Genomic DNA, 21,296 nt, shown 5'->3' with positions numbered 1-21,296 from the left:
GAAGAAGCCTCCAGGCAGAGAGCCTGCAGCAAAGAACCCTGAATTTGAGGCTGGCCTTACAAAAATGCATCCGGGCGCTCTATGTTACAGCAAAGCGAAACGCGCTGCTACCCAGGTCACGCAGAAAACTGCTGCTGGAGGTTACACTAATGCAGCCCGCCTCTTCAAAGTGCTGTGCCTTGAAAACCGTGCGCCCTGCGGTCACGCTTAGGGCTGATGTGACCGTTAGCGCTCGGCGTGACCCCTAGAAATGTAATGAATGGGGCAGCGGAGGCCAGGCTGAGACGACAGGCCGGCCTCGCACTCCGCGGTCTGTTATACTCCGCGGTATACTGCAGAGCAAGCGGATGCCGTGCCAGCCATCTTCATTTCCAGTTCAACTGTTAATAGGCTGTTTATTGGTCATGAATTCTGGCCACGGCATTCACTATACGTCATACAATTGTGTTTTTAAAAAATCCGTCTTTTCTTTCTAAAAAAAAAAGAGTTCAGCTATTTAGGTCTGCCTGATGATCGTCGGGCTGGAAATAATCAGATTGATGTTGTAGTCTGCTGCAGCTCTGAGGCTTAAAGGTGCTCACAATACCGGCAGCTTGCGATTTCCCTTAGAGATAGTTACATGTAGGGATTTCTAGCATGCCTGCTTTCTCTTCCCTCTTCCTGACCTGTGCATCAAGTAGGTGTGAGAAAAAAGAAGCACCATTAATACAGCAGCTACAACTTGAGAGGCTGGATGAATTTCTGGCTCCCCTGCAGTGGGGAATACATTCCCATAGGTTTAAATGGGGCTGGGATCTAGTGCATTGGAGGGAAATACGAACGAATGTACTGAATAGATACATTGCCAGGCATCAGTCCAGAACCTCTCCTGGCACGCAGAAAGCAGACCCAACCTTATAGCTACGTTTCTAACAAGTTGTGTTTGTGTGCACAGGTGTGTGAGAGAGAACTGTGACAATTTCGAGCAGACTTTTAAGCTCTGAAAGAACCTAAGACCATCCCAAATCTCTGAATTGCAACCAGGATACTCTGGCACTGGTATCAATAGCCATTGTGTGGTTAAGGAAGAAAGCATCCAGTCTTCCTGGGAGAACCACAGGTAATGAACAAACACATCAGCTCCCTTGGTAACTTGTTCAAACTCACAGTTAAAAATGAGTGTCTTATTTCTTAATGAAATGTGCCTCAGGTCCATTTTAGCTATTGGTTGGTGTCAAAATATTGTATGGGCAAGTAGCACTTCTTTTCAGTACTTGTTTGCATTTTCCCACATGGGAACCATTAAAACAGTGGTAGGTTGCAAAGAGTTAGAATTAGTGTGAAACACCCTATGCCGTTTATTTCGAAGGCAGAATCCACATTATTTTAGAGGTTGTCAGAAACACCGCCCAGAGGAATAAAATATCTTACAAGAATAAGTTGTAAGGTTCAGCAAAATGGATTGTGAAATGAACAGTGAGATAAGCTTTCAAACATTTTTTTTGTTCTATGCAGATGTTCCCAGGATCCAACTTAAATTATTTTCCAGCAGTTATACTGTCTTTCTGCTTATTTGTACACCTACGTGTTTGGTGATTTTCTGGTCCCAGAAACCTCAGAACTTTTGATTCCTTTGCCACAATGTTGATGGGATCATTAGTGATACCTTTGAATACTGCTAGTGAAAGCAAAAGGACATTTTACACCTTCCTCTGTTACCACTAAGAGATCAGGCTGGATCTACCTACTGCAGTTTCAGACTGCTGTTGTTGTTTATTATAGCTCACTTACATGGCTGTACCAATTTGCCCAAGTTTTTTCTTTGGACACCAAAAACTTATATTTCTCTTATATCTCTCTTATATAGTAGTAATAGAAAATCTTATACTTTTATTTGCTCCTATTCAAAAGTGTTTACATAGTTTCTCATTTTGAATCATTCAATGTTACTTGTTGATCCTGAAAACTTCTATGGGAGTTGATTACTTGATTGCATGAAAATCACTAGGAACAGTATTTATGGCTCTCCAGCTTGTGTTTTTGCTAATATCCCATTGACAGAAATGGCGCAAGGATCTGAGCACATACAGCAGTTAACAGATTCTAGCCTCAGTCACTGAGGGTATCTGTCACTGAAAATTTAAAAAAAAGAAAAGAGAGCATTGTAATCCACACAGCATGGGAATTATCTTCACATTCTCAGTTGTGTTTCTTATAAAGGAGTGTACAGCATTTTACACATTTCTTTTTATTTCTGAAAACCATATATTTATACCCTTGTAGAAATTAACTATTGAACATATTTCTCAACTGTCCTATTACTATAGAATAATACTCAGTCTGTGGGAGGCTTTATTCCAAAAAGTGTAAGGGATGTTGTAACTTTCAATCTTACAAAAAAGGCTTGGGTGCCTTTCAAGAACAATTACTTAAAGCTTATTTGAAAAATAAGTCCAAAGTTGAGGCAAATGGCACAGTGATTCATATCTAGGTATCTTACAGTGCAGAGTGCAACACTGTGGCTGGTGTTCAGTTCCTCAGCAGCTGGACTGCACACCAGTAATAGTACCATAGTCACACATCAGTGAAGGTTAAAAAAACTACAGAAACAATTTTTGATCAGAACTCCACTGTACCCACATGCCTCACAAAGTAGGTCTCTCACTCTGTCTTTGGGTAGCACCAGTTTCTCTCAGTCCTGGCGTTTCATGATTAGCAGGTACTTAGTACTATATTCCCATTAAACAATTCCACAATAATTACATTTGCTAGTTCCTGTAACCAGGGACTTCCATCTTGTTTCTCTGATAAATGAGCTACTCAGCTTTGCTTAATGATGGCACACCTTGGTGTTTCTTGGAGGAGATACAAAATCACATTTGGTTCTCCTGAATCCGTATGATGTCATGACATCCGTAGGATGACACATGGGTAGTTCACTCATGTGTTCAAATACTGCAGTCCCTAAATTGGATATATATTCTTTGGGCTACAGAGAAAGACCAAGCATGTAGCTTAGGGGAAGAAGCATAAACGTCTAAAGACTTCTCCTGTATTTCACATTATGCAGCCCTTGTGAAAAGCACAGAACCTCAGAGGGGGCACACAGAAAGTGTATCATTCTTGCATACTTCATGACATAACTTCATTAAAAGGCAGAGAGGAAACCAAGAAACCATTGTTGCTTATAGCCTGACAGTTAAAACCTTGTCTTGGAAAATGGGAGTCTGGACTTTAACCACAGAAACTTTGATTTATGGACAAACGCCCAACCACTCAACTCTTATCCAAAAGCCAGGTGTAAGCACTTCAAGCAATCATTGGACATGGCATCTAACTCCAAGAGAGACTTAGCAGCTGAAGCGCCCAAGCATATATTGGCACCTCATCTCCTATTGGGATGCAGCTCACAGGGTTTTTCTCCTGACTTATTGAGGAAAATCTTCAGTCAAGGTTGATGGAATTAATGGACTCCAGTGTTAGACACTTTGTGCCATGTATTGGGCCTGAATATGTAGCTTGGGACTGAAGACTTTGTGATGCATCTTGTCATTCCAAATAAAAATTGTGGGCAAGTCGAAAGTGGGATCCAAGGTGTGTGAATCCTCAGACTGTTGTAACAAACAACTATACTGCATCTCTTTGGTCTTTTAGCCTGGACAGATAATAGCACTTCAACCTAATAATGATCATCTACATCTCCTCCTCCAGATACTACAACTTCCACCCCTTGACCAATGGTATTAAGTCTTTGTTCACCTAAGTTTCTTTATGTTTGTAGAGAGGGCTTTTTTAAGAGAAAACCTGGATCTGCAGCTCTAGTGCAAGTTTTGGGGCTACATGACTCAATGGCAATACCTCTCCGAGAAGGCTTAAGAGAAGAGAACATTTTGTCACACAGATCATAATAAAGATAAAAGGTTAATAACCCGCGTCAAGGAAACTCACCTTACTGAAATACAACATTGTGTTGTGTACTCCCAAAGTATTACAAAAGGGTTACTGCCTTTTCCTTTAAGCTTTTTATCATCTAAGGACTGCATCCTGCATGTGAGAACCCGAAGTGCCTCAGTTTATGATGCCTAAGAGTTCAGTCCCTTTTATTTCACATGAAGGTCTTTGAACTCTTGGAAGGATACCAATTGCACAGAAGAGACCTTCTGGGTTATAATCAAGAGGAAACGTTACGTAAATATTTGTTGCAGACGTCACTCAGTTTGGTGTTTGGAAGCAATGCACCATCTAAAGCAGCAGTTCCCAAACTCTGATCTGGAAGATGAAGCTAAATGATTATGGAGCCCTACATCCGAGTGGGATGACTACTTCTGGGGCTGTGGAAATAGCACGGCAGCTGTTCCTCAGTCATATAACCTGGAAAGTGAGATTGATCCCTCAGTACACAACAGATTTTGCAGAACCTGCTACTTGCACAGTGATTCACAAAGAAAGCCTTAGAACAAATCACATCAAACATAGATCATGCAGTGAAACATCATCAGACCACAAAACACAGTAATCAGTGAGTGAAACGAGGGCACCACTTACTAAGTCATGCCATACATTCAAAACGCTAACTACTAAACAGCATGCATACTGCTGAAGCAAAAAAATAAACTGCACTGAAGAGCTGCAAGGCATTAAGCCACAAGGCACAGAAAGGACTCTTGGAAGAAATCAGTCTGATCCACTTTTGGTGGGAGGTCAGTACACTCTGCATGTGTTCTAAATAAAATATAAAATACTGACATTTCTCTCTGTGAGAAAAACACTTTAAAATAAGTTTCTTTTTCTTCGTATTTGTAGTTTTTATATGAGAAAGCTAAAGTGCTGTCTAGTCTTCTCTGCACTGACAATATTTACTGTGTAGATTTCTGTTTGGAGCCCTTCTCTTCTTTGAGGTTTCCTGTTTCAGAGCTGAAGAGCTCTTAATGCATTTTAGTTCCCAAGGGTTCCTAGGGTTATTAGTTTTGTTACCAAACTGGGCTTCTCTGCTTTAACGTCAGATAGATTTTTGCAGTTGGAACATGTAACTCACACCTCTTTTTTTTTTTTTTTTTTTTAAATGCTTAAGCCCTCCATGCAATTGTATTTTAGTACTAGATTCAGAGCAAGGACACTGGGACTCCTTTACTTCTTCCTAAATATTTCTAGTTAATGTTTGTCACCTAATAAGAAAAGGTATGAGTGAATTGAGATGTATAAGTAGTACTTCCTCACTATCTATAAGCTGCATCCTTACAAAAAATTTTACAGAATCTAACTAACTATTGGTAGGCATTCAGAGCAAGCATGTATGTGATGATTACATGGAGGTAAAGCTGGAGAACCATTCAAAAAGATTTCTGAGATTGCTCCTGAAGTTCAAAGAGGGACAATGTTTTTCTCCCCAAAGTTTAATTCTTCTCAATGTGCATACAACAGATTAAATCTCACCTGATATTGGGACTGTGTGTCTACTAACAAATACCCAAGGACTGCCCTCAGCCACAGGGGGCCAACCTGGAAAGAACAGTTTACATCCACTTTATTTACCTTTTAACCTCCAGAACAGGCTGGTCATGTCTGAAGTGCCCACCATAAATGGTACCTTGCCAACTCCGGAATTGTGCACAGGCCAAAATCTGTGCCAGCAACTGTTCTACCAACTAACTGTACAGATGACTGAGCTGCAGTGCCCCACAAAGGCATTACTGAGTCTAGTGACACAGATGTAGTACAACCAGCTTAATGTTAAGCTTTTAACATAGTTATTTTGGTTTCTCTCTAGTCAATAATGTGATTCATTCAAACTTTCTTAACCACCTATTTTAGGATGAAAAAACCTCTAAACAAGTTTTTGACTCTCTAGATATTTTGGCATTAAGTCAAAAGTTTTCTGACTAAAGTACAGTGAGATGCACCTGGCATCACGTGGCACTATGGCTATCAAAACAAGTGCAAAGTAGGGACAAGAAAATATATAGAATTTTATGATGTTTAGCCTTGGGAGCATACGATGCTAGAAAAGCTGAAGCATGGTCTCTGCAAATAAGAACAAACACATTAAACATGCTTTCTTGTCAAGTCTTTTTCTTCTCTTGATGATCCAATACAAAACAAGACTGAAAACACTTTGTTTTTTAATGCACATGGCATTTTATACAACCTTGTAATAGAGTCATAATCATCACTAAAAACCCAGACTTAAAGGCATTTCCCCCCCTTTTTTGTCTCATCTCCAAGTATGAAGATGTTGTAGTATGGTTATGACTTGAGTAACCTTTGTACAACACCCCTGAAGAGTAATGAAGACTTCAGAACAGTCAAGAACAGTGTAAACCAGAAGCAGAATTTGACCTGCAAAATGAGCATGAACAGTAAAATGGATAAATAGAAGCTGCTTTAGAGTTGAGAAGGAGTTTGCAGAATGGATGTGTGAATTCCCCCCCCGCTTCCCTGCTCCCCCCTTGAATTTACTGTAGATCAGTAAGTTATGTTGTGGGGATAATTAACACAGACACGTCTTCTGTTAACACCTTACCAGTAGTTCTTCAAGACGTAAAAGTAAAGATTACATTTGCTCAATATGCACATAGGTGACATGACTATGTATTTTATCATTTCACTCTTGAGGTAACTTCAGATTTGCTTAGCTCCTTTGTGTTTTCCTTGTACTTTTAAGACTAGTTCAAGCTACAAATTAGAAATTTAGAATTAATGCTAGTCTCTAAACCATTATCTGACTAAGAGTTCATATAAATAATGCCTTCTGGTTCAGAGTGTTTGAACTTGGTGACTGTTACTTTGAAAATAGGATAACTGAATTTTGCATAGCACTGTTTTTCAGTATCAGGATGTTGTGAAGTACCAAGTCTTTCATAAAACCAGTATAATATTTTTCCTTTCCAATACTTATCTTTATTTCTCAATCTTTAGTTTGTTTTACTGAATTTTTTCAATTTGCCTGTTCTGTTAATTCAATTACATAAAAGCAAGTTAATGAAATTATATTACAAATATTGGTAGCTTAGTACCGTAGCATCTTTGGGTGGAACTTCTAAATAAGTCTACACTTTTTTTTGGTCTTGTACAAGTCTCACAGACTTGCCCAACAGGTCAGCCCTTACTTTCACATCCTTTTTCCTCCCACTGTAGCAAATGAAGTCACTTAAAACTATACAGTCAACACTTTTGCTCAAGGCATGCTGAATACCAAGAACATATTTCATGTTCTACTTAAGCTTCTGATGTTTTCAATTTACTGGAATTCTTCTTTTTAAAGAGGTAAGTACACATATTTTAAAGCATTTCAGGATCATCTATGATTTTAGATGCTGTAACTGTCACTTTTTAAAATATGAGATTTAACATGTCTTTCGCAACCTTTGTCTTTTACAAATTCTACAAGCAACGTGCTGCTAATCACTTAATTGTTCACCTGATACATTATCTACTTGACACATTTGCAGTCTAATCTGTTATTTAAGAATAGGCACAAGGAAAAGTTTCTGCCACTTAAAACAGTCACACCCTGATTCCAGATAGAGACCCCATGGTCCTTAAGGAGTTACCAGAGATAAACAAGCACTGACTACCTCCCTGACGCAAGAAGGTAGAAAACTACAGGGAAAAGTGGCAAAAGGAGGACTCTCTGTGAAGAAGGTACAGAAGCTGCATGGGGGAATTAGTAGAATTGGAGCTGGCAGTCATTAAAAGGAAAGGAACAGAATAAAGGCAGCCACTCAGAGCATTCAGGAAACAGAAGGCAAGAGCTGGATCAGGTAAGTAGTCACTATATACTGGTAAACTAGGAGCCAAGAAATATGGGGAAATACGGAGAAAAATTAAGAACAGAAAAATGCTGGAACAAAGAGTAATAAATAAACATTTTTCGAGGAACAAGCTGAATCTTAAATAAATGAATAATTCAAATCTGCATGAGTAAGTTATCCAAGTTCAGAAATGCATGTGGTGAATAAAAGAAATCTAAACCATTACTGTGGGTTTTACCTTATTGGACTATTACCTTTGAAGGGATCAAGGCAAACATTTTTATTTTTTTTCAACTTCAAAGGATAAAAATTATCTGTAGATTCAATATGAAGGACAACCTTCTACCATTAGCTGGCAAGATACAATGACCTACAGTTCTCCTTTACCTCGAGATCCTAGTGGGTTTTTATTTGTGTTTTTTTTTTTTAAAAAAACAAAACAAAACACAAAACCCCCCAAAAGACACACACACACACAAACCAGCCTTCTTGCATCACTTCTGAAGAGCACATTTCCAGTACAGCAGTAGTTTCATTTGTTAAGATCAAATGAGGTGAAAGGCACCAATAGAACATTCTTTAAAGAGAGACAGACTAGTAGCTTATCTTAGGTAAACATACTGCCACACAGAAGAGCAAACTACTTATATTTGTAAGGGCAGTAAGTGGACGTATTACAAAAAAGACTGGGGGGAGGGGGGAGGCAGAAAAAGGTAGGAAAAACTATGCAAATACCTTTGTCGTTGCGTACCCTCTAGTGGCTGTGCAAGGTTATGCTGGCCTCACAGTAACTGAGCAAGCAATTTCCTCAAGAAGACAGAATACTTACCTCTGCAATAGTTCTCTTAAATAGACAAAGATTCATGAGATCAGGGTTCTGAGCAGGCAAAAGTATGGATTATTTTAAGTGTTTAAGTTTACAACCAATTCTGCCTTGTTAGCTTAATCCAATGAAGCCAGGTTTTCCACTTAAAAAGTGGTAAAATATATCAAGCTATTCACATAGCAAATATTCAGGGCATGTGCCTGTGTTACTGTGCCATACATGCAGGCTGCATGCAAACTGCAGCAACACCATTAAGTTAAGCTGAGTATTAGTTCTCCAGAAGTTCTCTAAGGGTAGAAACAATCTGATACATAGGTTGCACAGACCACGTAAGAGCCACTTATACATGAAACAGCAAGGAATAGCTTAAGACTATCATACAAGCGTGCTTTAAACTAGAACAGGCTGTTTTGCCTCCATGTGCTGAAGAAGTGGATTACGTCAAGGACCAAAACTGTCATCCAGCACAAGAACAGTCTGCAACTGAAAAGCTAACATTTAATTTAGTTCAGCTTAAACAAATACAAAAGACTGTACTACAGACATTTAAGATAAACCCACAACCCCCCCTACACCCTCCCCTCCAATAAATAAAAGCAAAGGTCAGTATCCTAGTCAGGGTACCAAGTCCTCTCCAGGATGAAAAAAAAATAAATCCTCATTATGTTACGACTTAGCAAAAGGATATCAAGTGCATTCTATTTTGTTGATGGAACATGCAGCTGGTCAAATAGGAAAATAACAGCAGCCAGGAGAATATATAGAGTAGGTTTTTAGCACCTCATGTCTATTTCTTCATTAACTGAAGATCCAACAGCTAGTTGCATCATTCAACTAATGATGCTAGTCATTAAACAGTGCCAGAAAAAAACCACCCTGGCAACTGCTGAAGTGTTCAGTCTTCAACAAATCACTACACAATTTGGGAAAGAGGAAAGTATTTGAGGCCTATCATTATGCTGTGCCATATAAATGAGGTACTTATGCTACCATCACAACAAAGGCACAGGGTGAATTAATTAGATTATATACCAATACTACATATTCATTATGAGAAAAAAAATCAAAATATTGTCTTGAAATGACATAAGATAATAATGCATATTCAAGTTGAAGACTTCACAAAGAATAGAATGTACATAACAGATGTACAGCGTGTCAGCAGTAAACTGAATACCAGGCTACATGTACATAAACATCCCTTTTAATAAAAAGGAACTTTTATCTTCAGTACAGCACACAGAGCGACAGACCTGTCCTGTTAGTCCTCCAGACAACTATGAAATAATTTCCCTTCAGATACAGCAACTGAGAACTCAGCAACAAGAGAGCTCACTCTACTCTACAGATGGCAGGTGCAGATTTTCTCCTGTACTTCAGAAAAAAGCTACATGATCAGATAGCCTAGGCAGCTCTTCTTTTATGCTGTTCACCTGCATAATTTTTATAAGTGTACAATCATAAGCAGAAATGCAAAAATCCTTCTTCCTGTGTGGTTACAAGTTGAGTTCAAGAAGTTAGTCCCTTTTCCATTTTTGAAAACAACTGTATTGCTTGTCATTCATCCCCATGCCTGAGTTTTGCAATAATGCAGTACAAGCTTGCCATCACTTCCAAAACACTGCAAGAAAAAAAGAAACCAAAACAACAGCTGTTAAGATTATTCATGGGCTAGCACATACATAAAGCAAAACAAAGAAAAAAGCCCCCTGCCAGATAACTGGGTCATGGAATACTGTTATGGATAACAAAGCTCTCCATCATAACAGAGGCATGACAATGTACTGCATGTAAAGGGATGCATTTCCAGAGATTGTACGAAGTCATGTCTCTCTAAATCATATTCATACAGATCTGTGAATATCAACTACATTACATTTAATGCAAGATATTACCAGCATAGTTAGGGGCAGTAACAGACTTCAAGTGCCAGAATTGTACTGACAAATTCTGGTAAGCACATTTGGAAAAGATATTTAAGATGAAAATCACCTCATAGAGGGTCCCAACTTCTTGGTCTGGAGATGGAGCAAAAGACTGGTTTACATATATGAACTGCAAGAAAAGAAAACAGAAGATGGGAGATCTCCCATAGATCTCATAGATCACATAGAAGAAACACTCTGCAGCCAGAGGTGGGTAAATACGCTCTCTGTTCACCATTTATAATCTTTACAGTCCATAACAAAATACCACAAATTAGTATTTTCACTTCCATGTGGAGGGGCAATATGACTTCCAGGAGTCACCTCTGACTGGCCAACCAGACCAAGCTAAAGCAAGCATGTGGACTTCCTTCTCCTGCAAGTCAACCCATCAGTCTCCTGTACAGCAGCACAATGTGAACTCACTGGTTTTGTTACTGCTCTTATTCCAAGTATCCAAACCATTCCCGCTATTCTAAACTTGCTCAACTAGAACAGCCATCACAGAACTTAGAATTTTGTTCTTTTTTGAAGTCATCCTTCTCACTTCCTGCTCCAAATGTATATACGCATATAGTAGCTAGTCCATAACGCCAGAGGGCCTTGGGATCTGCAGTGCTAGATGGCAACATGTAGTAGAGTATCGTGCTATTGCCAAAGAAGAGTTACAAAATTCCTAGGGCTCTGTTTCTGAAGTATAGCCTTAAGCTTAACCACAGTGGAAGACTCCATGCTCCTGTATTTTTTCCTATATATTGAGATATAATGAGATAGCAGTTAATGAACTAAACTGTTGAGAATATCCATGAATAGTAAATACCTGAATTATTACTCTTCTTTGAGATATTAAGCCTTGGGAAAAAAGAAACTCTTCATGATTTCCAGGTGAAAGAGATGGCTAGCGAAACTGTTTGTGCCAGTATGCTTAAACAACAGCCTCCAGACCAACAACAGATGGATTTCATCTATGCTTCAGCTACACATTTGACTATTTTGATGAGTCTAGCTGTAACGTTATATCTTGACTGAAAGCTTTGAAGTGTATGGATGTTAAGAGTTTACTGCTAATTGCAAAATTAGTACAATCATATTTCTGAATCTGTTCCAGCTCTTCCAATGTTATCAGAAGGCCACATGGGCTTCACAGGAAGGAACAAGTAAACAATACTGGTAATGTGCTGCCAAACTGCAAACGTTTCCAAGCTACCCATTTTAAAGCAGAAATCAGCCCCACGACAGTAATTAAACTGTTCAAGAAGTAAATTCTGAAGGAAACCGACACCAATATTCAGAAAGTCAACCCCAAACACTTTAGACTTTTTCCCAAATACTCCTTCCGTATACCCGACTTCTACAGTTACACTGTGCGTATGAACCTTTCACTGCAGTGCATCGCTGCACAACGTGCACACAGCTCTGCACATCCGCATCAGACAAGAAGAAACGGAGACACTGCAAAAAGGCCAAAGGTGGGAGCTGAGCACCCAAGCATACCCATGCCGCACCGCTACAGCTCATCTCAACGTTATGCTGCGGTGTGTACTTTGAAGAGTTTTGCTGGTGCCAAGTTTCCTGCTAAAAGCCGCAGTCTAGACTGAAGACAGTCTCCCTGCAAGGCGTGACAGCTTGGGCCCCGGGTGAGCGCAGCCCCCCGGCACGGCTGGCTCCTGGCCACCCCCGCCACACGCCAGGACAGGCCAGGCCGGGCCGCCAGGTGCGTGCCCCTACCAGCTGCTCGGAGGCCATCAGCTTGAGGAACTTCTTGATGAAGTCAGCAAGGCTCTGGATGGTCCGGGTCCGCTCCACGGCCCACTTCTTGGTCTTCATGATGGGGGTGTCAGCCACGGCCCTCAGCAGGATGTCAACTGCGGGGCAGGGGCAGGCGTTAACGCCGCTGGCGGCGGACGCGCCCCCCCGCTCCCTCATTGGCCGGACCCCCTCCCGCTCCCACGGCCGACTGGCCAGGGCACCTGCCCGTCACTGCACAAGCCCGCCCGCCCCGACGGTGACTTCTCGCCCCATTACTTTTCTTTTTCGTGTCGCCGGCGGGGTCCTCGGTGCCCGGGGAGCCGGCCGGAGGCGGGACCGGGTCAACAGCCCCCGCTGCAGCTGCAGCTCCGGCTTCCGGGGCTTCCTCCCCGCCCTCGCTTCGGCCCTTGATCTGAGGCGAGGCAGGCGGCTGCTCCTCCGTTTCCGCCATTGCTGGTCCCCGAGCGGCGGAAGTGACGCCAGGCGAGGCCGCTCGGCCAGGCGTTTTGTCCCTTGCGGGACGCCGCCTTCCCGTCAGGTGACGGGGAGGGGCGCGTCACGTGCGGCAGGAGCCGTTCCGCCGCTAACGGCCGCGGGTCGCCGGCGACGTGGTGCGCGTGACCCGCTGCCGCCGCCCCGAGAGCGAGGGGGGGAAGGGCGGGGAGGAAGAGGAGGAGGAGGAGGAGAAGAAGAAGAAGAAGAAGAAGAAGAAGGGCAAGGGGCGCAGCGCAGCGAGCCCGGCGGCCGCCGCCGCCCGCCGCCGCCGCTCCCCCCCTCCCCCCTCGCCACCGCCATGATCAAAGCCATCCTCATCTTCAACAACCACGGCAAGCCGCGGCTCTCCAAGTTCTACCAGCGCTATGTACGGGCGGGCCGGGGCCGCGCGGGGCCTGGTTGCCGGGGCCGGGGCCGGGGCTGGGGCGGGCGCGGGGGGAAGGGAAGGAAGGGCGGCCGTCCTCCTGGGGCGGCGGGTGTCCTCGGGACCGGCGGTTGCGGGGTGAGGCTGTGGGGGTTGGTAGGCTTTGAGGCAGCGGCGTGGGAGAATGGAGGGTGCCGGGACCTTGTGAGGGCCGTCAGTCGGGGAAACGAGGTTTCGAAGAACGCCGTTTTCCCAGCTAGCGTCGTTTTCACCGGCATTCGTCCTTTAGTAGTACTGGGGGTGAAGGAGGGGAGTCGCGTTCCGCGACGGAGTCGGCTCTCTGAGCCTGCCTGTGGAAACGCTGCTGTAAGCTCTGCCGTGCTTTCCAGCCCGACTCTCGGCGTGTCTGTGTAGTGCTGCGTGCCTCCGTGCTGGGGCAGGTGTTGGAAGTGGGAAGATGAGTTTTATGGGACTCCCAGGTCCAGTAGGCAGAGCCTTTTCCTTTGGAAAGTTTCAGAGTACTATAAGAATACAGTTGAGGTGAAAAAGAAATGTAATGAAACAGAAAGGTATGTTCTTTTGTGCGGGGGAAGGCAAGAAGCAGAGCAGCTCTGAAAGTGCAGCACAAGTACTTGGTCTGAATGAAGAGAAAGCGCAGCCACGGGCAGTTAAGAAACAATGTGGAAACAGTTGATTTAGTTCAAGGCTAAGAGATTTTAAGGTAATGTTCTGATCATGTATTGTGTTTCCTAGCAAATTGGCTCAGCTCAGGTTGGGGGGGTCTTGGGCATTAAAACACAAGAAAACAAGTGATGCTTCCCAGAATTATGTAAACAAAATAATCACCTTCAGTAGTGCTATTACTTACTTGGATTTGTGGCCACTTACTTGCAATTCTGGTTATTACAGAAGTCATATTTAACTTTGTCAGAAGGGACATATCTTACTTCTACATCTTGGAGCAGAAATGATGACTGTGACACTTCAGTTTGCACTGTCAGGCTTTTAATTAAAGGGTGTAACTGATAAGGTCATTGCCGTGGAAGACTGAATTTGATCCCTTCTCTTTAGAAAGACAATAGTGGGAAATTCTAGTACAGGTGTTTGAACCTGTTTTCTTCTTTCTCATCAGTACTGGCTTACCAAGCAGATGTCTTTTGTCTACCGTTTCTAATTTAAAAATTAAAATGGAATATTCTCACCTACACATACTGATAAGCGTTCCCCTTGTGTGCATCCCCACTCTGTTCTTGATCCATTGCAGAGCTACAGTAACTTACTAACAAAGTTTCTTTTTTTTTTTTTTTTTTTACCTGTTACTGTGGAGGTAACAATTAAATAGGTAGATGAAAGACTTTGGAAAGGTATACAAAACTTGCATTAATGTGAAACAGTTAACTTCCATTCTCATTTTCCATTCAAATGTAATTATCTTTTTGTGTCTTCTGTTACTGTTGTGTAATCAAAGTCCTGGGAGGGAGAAGCAGAGGAAGGAGAGGAGTGAATGGCAGGAGGATACCAGATTTTTCTTGCCAACTCCATTCTGCTCTACTACTTTCATAACTGGAATTAGAACAAATAAATCTTCAATGCTGAAAGTAGGGTAATACGTCTGTATACAGAACACCTTGAAATTTTGAAAATGGAATAGCAAATGAAATTAAGAAATTATGTGATGAGGTGATTTCCCTAAAGCTTTGTGGTGCACAGAAACAGATGCAATTGTCTTGATTATCTTTTTGTGTGTGACTTCAGTAAAACAGGTTTATTTGTGGACTTTCTGAAACTTTCACAGACATTAATACCAATTGAACCAGTATTGAGGCAAATCTCAATTTTTTTTCTACAGATGGAATTATCTCCTGCTTTCTAGAGAGATTAGTTTGGTCACATCTGTGAAAGGGGTATTTGTTTGCTTTGTGATACCAAAACTTAAAAAACATGTGTAACTTTTTTCCTTGATATATATGAGAATGGGAAGTGTTTCTACTGCATAAAATGAAGTTAATAATCTTTTGTAATAATTCATGGCAATTAAATAGGAGGACATACATGCTGTGGTTTTATGTTTCAGAATATAGACCTGTGGCCATAATTTCAAAGTTAAAAATAAGTTTCTGAACAACTTTGTCACTAAGGGCAGATTCTGAAAACAAAGGTTTTTTTAATACTCAGTATCTCAGTTTCTTAAGGAAAAAAGAAACATTGTCTCTTTCCTGCTACCATGGAAAATATAGGGGAAGTAATGGAGATAACTGCAGTGGAGCAAGGCAGGCACAATTTAAGGAACACCAACTATAGAAGCAGAGGAACCTGCACTTTATTGCTCTGTGTTTTATGGAGCAATTTACTTCTGCTGGAGATTTTTGCTGATGTCTTTGTGGATTCTAGAGGTTGTTTGTAAAATAATACATGAATTGAAGGTGATGCATGCAAACCACACGGATGCCAGGCTTTGTTTGCTTAGCAGTCACGCAGGGTACTACACTGTTCTAGCTGAAATTGCTTTTAAGGTACATGGCCCAGTTTTGCTCAGAGTGTTTGTTCATATAATGGTTTAAAATGCTGACTTACATGCTTTGGCAGGGATGGGGGCTATTATACTTGATGACTTCAGGGTTCTGTGCTATAAAACAAATGCAGGATTTTAGGAATTGTATCTAAATTTTTTGACTATGGAAATACAGACTTGTTAAAAATGAGTCCACTCTTACAGAAGGGTAGCAAAAGCAAGTGTGCAGGAATGATGGAGTCGCAGTGGGGACTCAAGAAGAGTCAAGCAAATTAAAACTTGGAAGTATTCTTTCCTTCTAGCAGATTAGTAACTTAATGGCTTAGGAGAACCTGTTGCTTATGATGCCATTATGTGTTACGGTTTTTTTAGCTACCCCGCCCCTTCACGCTTTTGAGAATTTTTCCCTCTGTTCGTGGGTGAAAATAGTTTCAAAGCATGTCCGTAACTGTTGAGGCTATGGTGGAGATACAAAAAATTAGTAATACTTGAAGACTTCCTGTTTGCTTGAAGAAACTATTTTTAGGGTTTTTTTAGCAGTTTCTTAAATACAATCACTTTTTTCACAGTTGTTTCTTAGTAATGTATTCTGCAACTTAACTTGTAAAAATGTCTTTTTGTGTTGAAATGACAAAAACAATATGCAGCTTGTTAATTGGCAGATTTAAGGCTTCAGAAGTAGACAGTTTGAGGGTGCTGAATGTACTTTGTGTTCTATTTATTAGCTCTGTGTGCTATGCATTGTTAATTAATCCATTTCCGCTTGATAGCAAAATATGTTTTCTTTCATAGAGTGAAGATACGCAGCAACAAATTATCAGAGAAACTTTCCATTTAGTATCAAAACGTGATGAAAATGTCTGTAATTTCCTAGAAGGAGGATTGTAAGTATCAAGTTTGAAATAAATGCCCAATACTTACTGGCTAGCAAATATCATTACTGCTGATTGTAATATAACTGTTTTTACAGCTGTAATGTAAATGCCATGTCACTTGAGACATTTTAATACACAAAGAATATTATCATGTTGCACCAGGTATACATATTCTTTACAAACTTAAGCATACATACATGTATCAAAATGATTTAGGCAATAAAACTTATTCTTTCTAGTGCTGTAACTGACAGAGTGCCATATCTAATACTGTATTTGTTTCAGACACAAGTTGGGGAAGAAACAGGCAGATGATACCTAACCAGTTTCCCTATAATAAAGCTAAAGATTTCTAGTCTCATTTGAAGAGGTATTGACATTTGCATACCCACTGAGAAAATTAAAATATTTTGTAGCTGGTGTTTTGGCTTGAGCTCCTAAAATTTGAGTGGACAGCCTCTGATAGTAGGATTTCTCAGCCTTCTTGTCAGGGTTCAGGCTTGCTATATGAACTAGGAAGGAAAAAGTAAGTTGTAAATGCGCTAACTAATGCAATGTCAACCAAGATTTTTTATTAATATAGGTAGAGCAAGGTGGAAGGAAAGCCAGACGTGTCTTCTGTCTCTAGAAGACACACACAAAATATTCCTTCTTGAATCCTCTTGGTTGGTTTTTTAATGTGGTCTTGCTTTAGTTGAAGAGAAGAAATTCTGAAATGGAGAACTGTTTTATTTTGAGATATTAGTCATCAAGAGTAAGTAGTTACAAAGCCACCTTCTAGGAAAAGGAGTCATAATTGATGGAGTAAGATCATGATCTCCAGTTTAAACACAGATGTTGTCATAGCCTGTTAAATACCGTACTTGTGGAAATTTCTAATTACTGCAAGTTAGTATATTAATGCCTAAATTTTCTGTATGCAGAGACAGTTAAATGCTTAGCTGTACTGTGTCAGCTATGATGTCTTCTTTCTGATCAAGATGATTCCTGATTTTTTATTTCATTATTTTTTAAACTAAAATTGTTCTCTTCCAACTACTCAACTGGTGATTCTGTTGTTAGGTTCTTGGAGATGATTTCAAGCTGGACACATGCTGGCTTGAATTCTGTAAGTGAAAGAAGCCATTTGGAGCCTTTTAGAAAAATCACAGCTGTGTAACAGAAAGAAACTAAGGCAGAGGACACAATTCTGGCTTTCCTCCTACTGCTCAATTCCAGAGTTACCATTTCAATATATTTTTCCAGAGTTACCATTTCAACATATTTTTTCAGGTGTGGGTGGTTTGTTTGGGTTTTTTTTAAGGACAGGGATCACTTTATAGTTTGCAGTTTACCCCAAAGGCCTCAACAGTTTATATATACTAAGTCTGTACTAAAGTATTTGAAAGAATTGGGTAAATAAAGCACAAAAAAGGAAACTTTAATTGACATTTCTTTCCACTTTCACATTTGTTTGTAATACTTTTGTCTCGTACTTCTTAACTGTATTTCCCGTTCTTCAGGAACAATCCCCCCTCCCCCCACCCAAGCATTAATGCAAAGCAATGTGCTTAAGCAAAAGTGACCTAAAAGATTTCTTGTTCTTTTTATTTATTGATGTATTCTCTCCCTATGATAGAGGCAGAAACTAAAGGGATGAGTTATGATACACCAAACAGGTGATTCAGTCCTAGTACAGAATTAAGGGAGAATTATGATGTTCATAGCCATGTAGCTTCAGGTTACAAAATATTTTCATTTTGATTTGAGCAGGCCTCCTACTGCTCAAAGCAAATGTCAATGATCTGAAGAACATCTCTTCTTATGATTTATGTACCTTCTTTGGGAGGGCTATAGTAGAAGAGTGGAAGTAAATACCTGTTTAGACCTCCTCTCTTGCTCAGTAACTTGATGATCAGTGAGTCCATAAAAATATAATTGCTTCTGTGACTTTAACATTGCATTGTAAGCTATTGCTTGTCATACAGTCTTATTTCTCAAGATACCAAACATTTTGTAGCACAAGAGTGTTACATGTTCTTGGGAATTAAGTGCAACATAAACCCAGTTCAGGGCTTTTTCTGTAATCCAAATGCCAGTCTGCATTATAGTTTTCTTTTTCTGTTGATGCTCCTCTGAGAAGGGCAGGGAAGGATTCATAGGCATACACTCTGTTAATCTGTAAAGCAGATTAATCCCTGTACAGTGCCCACTAGTCTGTAATGGAAGTACTTTTAATACCCATTTTTTGGTGAAACTAAATGATCTGTTTGAATTGATTTTAATAAAAAGGTGCATCTGTTGATGTAATTGTTATCCATATGGATAACAACAACTGTGCTTGTGTGGTAAATGTAACTTGGGCTGTCTTGGTGCTTAGTTTTCTTCCATTGTAATTATATCACAAAATAAAAGTTGTGATATAGTTAGATTTGGGAAAGCTCCAGCCAGCCATTAACAATAGGCCTCCTATTAACTGAAATAACTGTGAGGATTTGCCCAGCTTATCCTGAGATGCTAACTAAGCTTTCCTGTTTTCTTTCCTGGTTAGATTAATAGGTGGATCTGATAACAAACTAATTTACCGACATTATGCCACCTTGTATTTTGTCTTCTGTGTGGATTCTTCAGAAAGTGAGCTTGGCATTTTAGACCTCATACAAGTAAGTTTTTTTTGCTGCTTTGTTTTTTTTTTTAATAAGTGGAATTCTACTTCTAAGTACCTTAGAACTTCAATATTTAGCTGTATCTTTTTCTGTAATACTTGGAAGCGAAGGTGGCTTTCATACTGTGAACAATGCCCAAAGTGCTGAGTATTAGTTTTAGATTGCTTGCAGTTTTCTGGACTGTCTTTGAAAAAGTTGTTTCCCAAGTTGATGAGAAAGTAAGGAAACAGTTTGTTTGGAACATACTGAACAATCAGCAGCTATTCTTTTTGCTGCAGCTTTTCAAGGCCTTGTTTTGGCTGCAGGTAAAAATGGTGCAGTTCAAACATTCGCTAGGCAAGTTTAGATTGTGAGAACCTTGACACGTAAAGCTCTGTGTGTGTGTGTATACACACATAGACACGCATATATATTCACTACAAATATAAAATGGATTAACACATCCAAAACCTCTTTGAATGAAACTTTCCTTGTTGCTTGTGAGCCTTTGGTCAGATATGCCTTAGAAAATGAGTGCAGATGCTGCCCAGGCATGTCTTCTGCACTGGAGGGTGGGGTGGGTGGGAAGAGGTGAGGAGAAAGAGAGCCGGTACAGGTTCTTTCTGGATCTCGGTAAGAAAGGCTCGACAACAAAATGGCTTAGTATGATAACTGTTTGATAAAACCGAGTAAGGAGAGGAATCTAGACAGTAAATCTTACACCACTTCAGATGCTGGGCATCTTGTGTTCATGCAGCATCCAATGGAGCCCAGACGGATTTTCCCGCAGTGCACTGTGCAGAGCAGATCCTGTCCATGGAGTGGGGCTCTCCCTTTTTTGGACCTTTGAGTTACTATATAATTTCCTCACAAGAAGACAACTCTGTTCCTAAAGGATGTTCTTATGAGGACATCTTGCTGTGCTTTGAAATACAGAGAAGGCCATGCAGGTGGTGTAATCACCAGTACGGAGTGGGAGCTGCCTGCAGGCTCCTCTGTTACAGTGAGCTGGCTCAGTTTGTCCTGCAGCCAAAGAATTTGTGCAGCACAGCGCAGGGCTGTGCCTGCTCAGGTTAAGTGTTGTGTGGATTACTAACTCCTAAACATGCAACAGCCTCTTGGTCAGGATCGAAACATTCCACTCCTTGATCCACCCACGGTTCACATATCCCAGAGACATTGTAAGTCATAGATTACATTAATAAGATAGAAGCTTGTGTCGTGGTTTAACGCCAGCCAGCAACTAAGCACCACACAGCCGCTCACTCACTCCCCCCCCCTCCAGTGGGATGGGGGAGAAAATCGGGAAAAGAAGTAAAACTCGTGGGTTGAGATAAGAACAGTTTAATAGAACAGAAAAGAAGAAACTAATAATCATAATGATAACACTAATAAAATGACAACAGTAGTAATAAAAGGATTGAAATGTACAAATGATGCGCAGGGCAATTGCTCACCACCTGCCGACCGACACCCAGCCAGTCCCTGAGTGGCGAATCCCTGCCCCCCCCCTTCCCAGTTCCTAAACTAGATGGGACGTCCCATGGTATGGAATACCCAGTTGGCCAGTTCGGGTCAGCTGCCCTGGCTGTGTCCTGTGCCAACTTCTTGTGCCCCTCCAGCTTTCTCGCTGGCTGGGCATGAGAAGCTGAAAAATCCTTGACTATAGTCTAAACACTACTGAGCAACAACTGAAAATGTCAGTGTTATCAACATTCTTCACATACTGAACTCAAAACATAGCACTGTACCAGCTACTAGGAAGACAGTTAACTCTATCCCAGCTGAAACCAGGACACTTGTCAAGCCTAGTAGAGCAGACACGGCCTGTTCAAGATCACTAACTCCTCAAATACGTTGTCTTCTGCATGGCTGCCAATACAGCATGTATGATTTAAACTGTTAAATATGTGTGTATCAACTCAGCAACAAAAATAATTTCTGTATTACAAACACTTACGTCAAGAGAACTCTGGCTACACCGGTGATTTTCAACTTAAAATTTGCGCATAAACAATTTCACTGAGGATTGTTAGTGTAGTCAGATGTGACAAAAAATAGTTTCACACCATGAAGTGATGTATGCCATTACATAAAATGGGTCTCATATATATATATATATATGTGTATGATTCACTTACTGTTAAGCCTTTCAAAAGCTTGCACATCAAGAGAATTTATTTATTACATAAGTAA

The 21,296-nt window shown here is 40.8% G+C and overlaps 2 protein-coding genes across 5 annotated transcripts in view; one reads left to right on the top strand and one right to left on the bottom strand.

Annotated features, from left to right (window-relative positions):
• Positions 1 to 9,040: 9,040 nt before the first annotated feature.
• On the bottom strand, positions 9,041 to 12,717 carry ATG12 (autophagy related 12). The gene is made up of 4 exons (XM_069776023.1): positions 12,507 to 12,717; positions 12,210 to 12,346; positions 10,549 to 10,611; positions 9,041 to 10,177 (listed from the first exon to the last, which is right to left on the bottom strand). The coding sequence occupies exons 1-4, from the start codon at positions 12,679 to 12,681 to the stop codon at positions 10,118 to 10,120; spliced, it is 435 nt and encodes a 144-aa protein (XP_069632124.1). The 5' UTR covers positions 12,682 to 12,717; the 3' UTR covers positions 9,041 to 10,117.
• Positions 12,718 to 12,756: 39 nt separating this feature from the next.
• The window catches only part of AP3S1 (adaptor related protein complex 3 subunit sigma 1), a 46,627-nt gene continuing 38,087 nt past the window's right edge, over positions 12,757 to 21,296 (top strand). Inside the window, exons 1-3 of one of the 4 annotated variants that reach the window (XM_069776020.1) lie at positions 12,757 to 13,092; positions 16,394 to 16,485; positions 19,007 to 19,118. In XM_069776020.1, the coding sequence (XP_069632121.1) occupies positions 13,024 to 13,092; positions 16,394 to 16,485; positions 19,007 to 19,118 (273 nt within the window). In that variant the 5' untranslated portion in view covers positions 12,757 to 13,023. The remainder of the gene's footprint in view (positions 13,093 to 16,393; positions 16,486 to 19,006; positions 19,119 to 21,296) is intronic. The other 3 variants (XM_069776019.1, XM_069776018.1, XM_069776022.1) reach the window with 3 other exon arrangements.

This window comes from Haliaeetus albicilla, chromosome Z (assembly GCF_947461875.1).
Source record: "Haliaeetus albicilla chromosome Z, bHalAlb1.1, whole genome shotgun sequence".
Classification (NCBI taxonomy): Eukaryota; Metazoa; Chordata; class Aves; order Accipitriformes; family Accipitridae; genus Haliaeetus; species Haliaeetus albicilla.
The sequence above is the reverse complement of the archived record's forward strand: the minus strand, read 5'-3'. Positions and strand labels throughout refer to the sequence as shown.

Excerpts from the sequence above, each read along its gene's own strand:
- ATG12 (XM_069776023.1), bottom strand. The coding sequence starts at position 12,681 with ATGGCGGAAACGGAGGAGCAGCCGCCTGCCTCGCCTCAGATCAAGGGC. Across the intron at positions 10,612-12,209 it reads TGATGGCCTCCGAGCAGCTG|TTCATATATGTAAACCAGTC; the intron begins GTAGGGGCACGC and ends CTTTTCTTGCAG. Across the intron at positions 10,178-10,548 it reads AAGTTGGGACCCTCTATGAG|TGTTTTGGAAGTGATGGCAA; the intron begins GTGATTTTCATC and ends TTTTTCTTGCAG.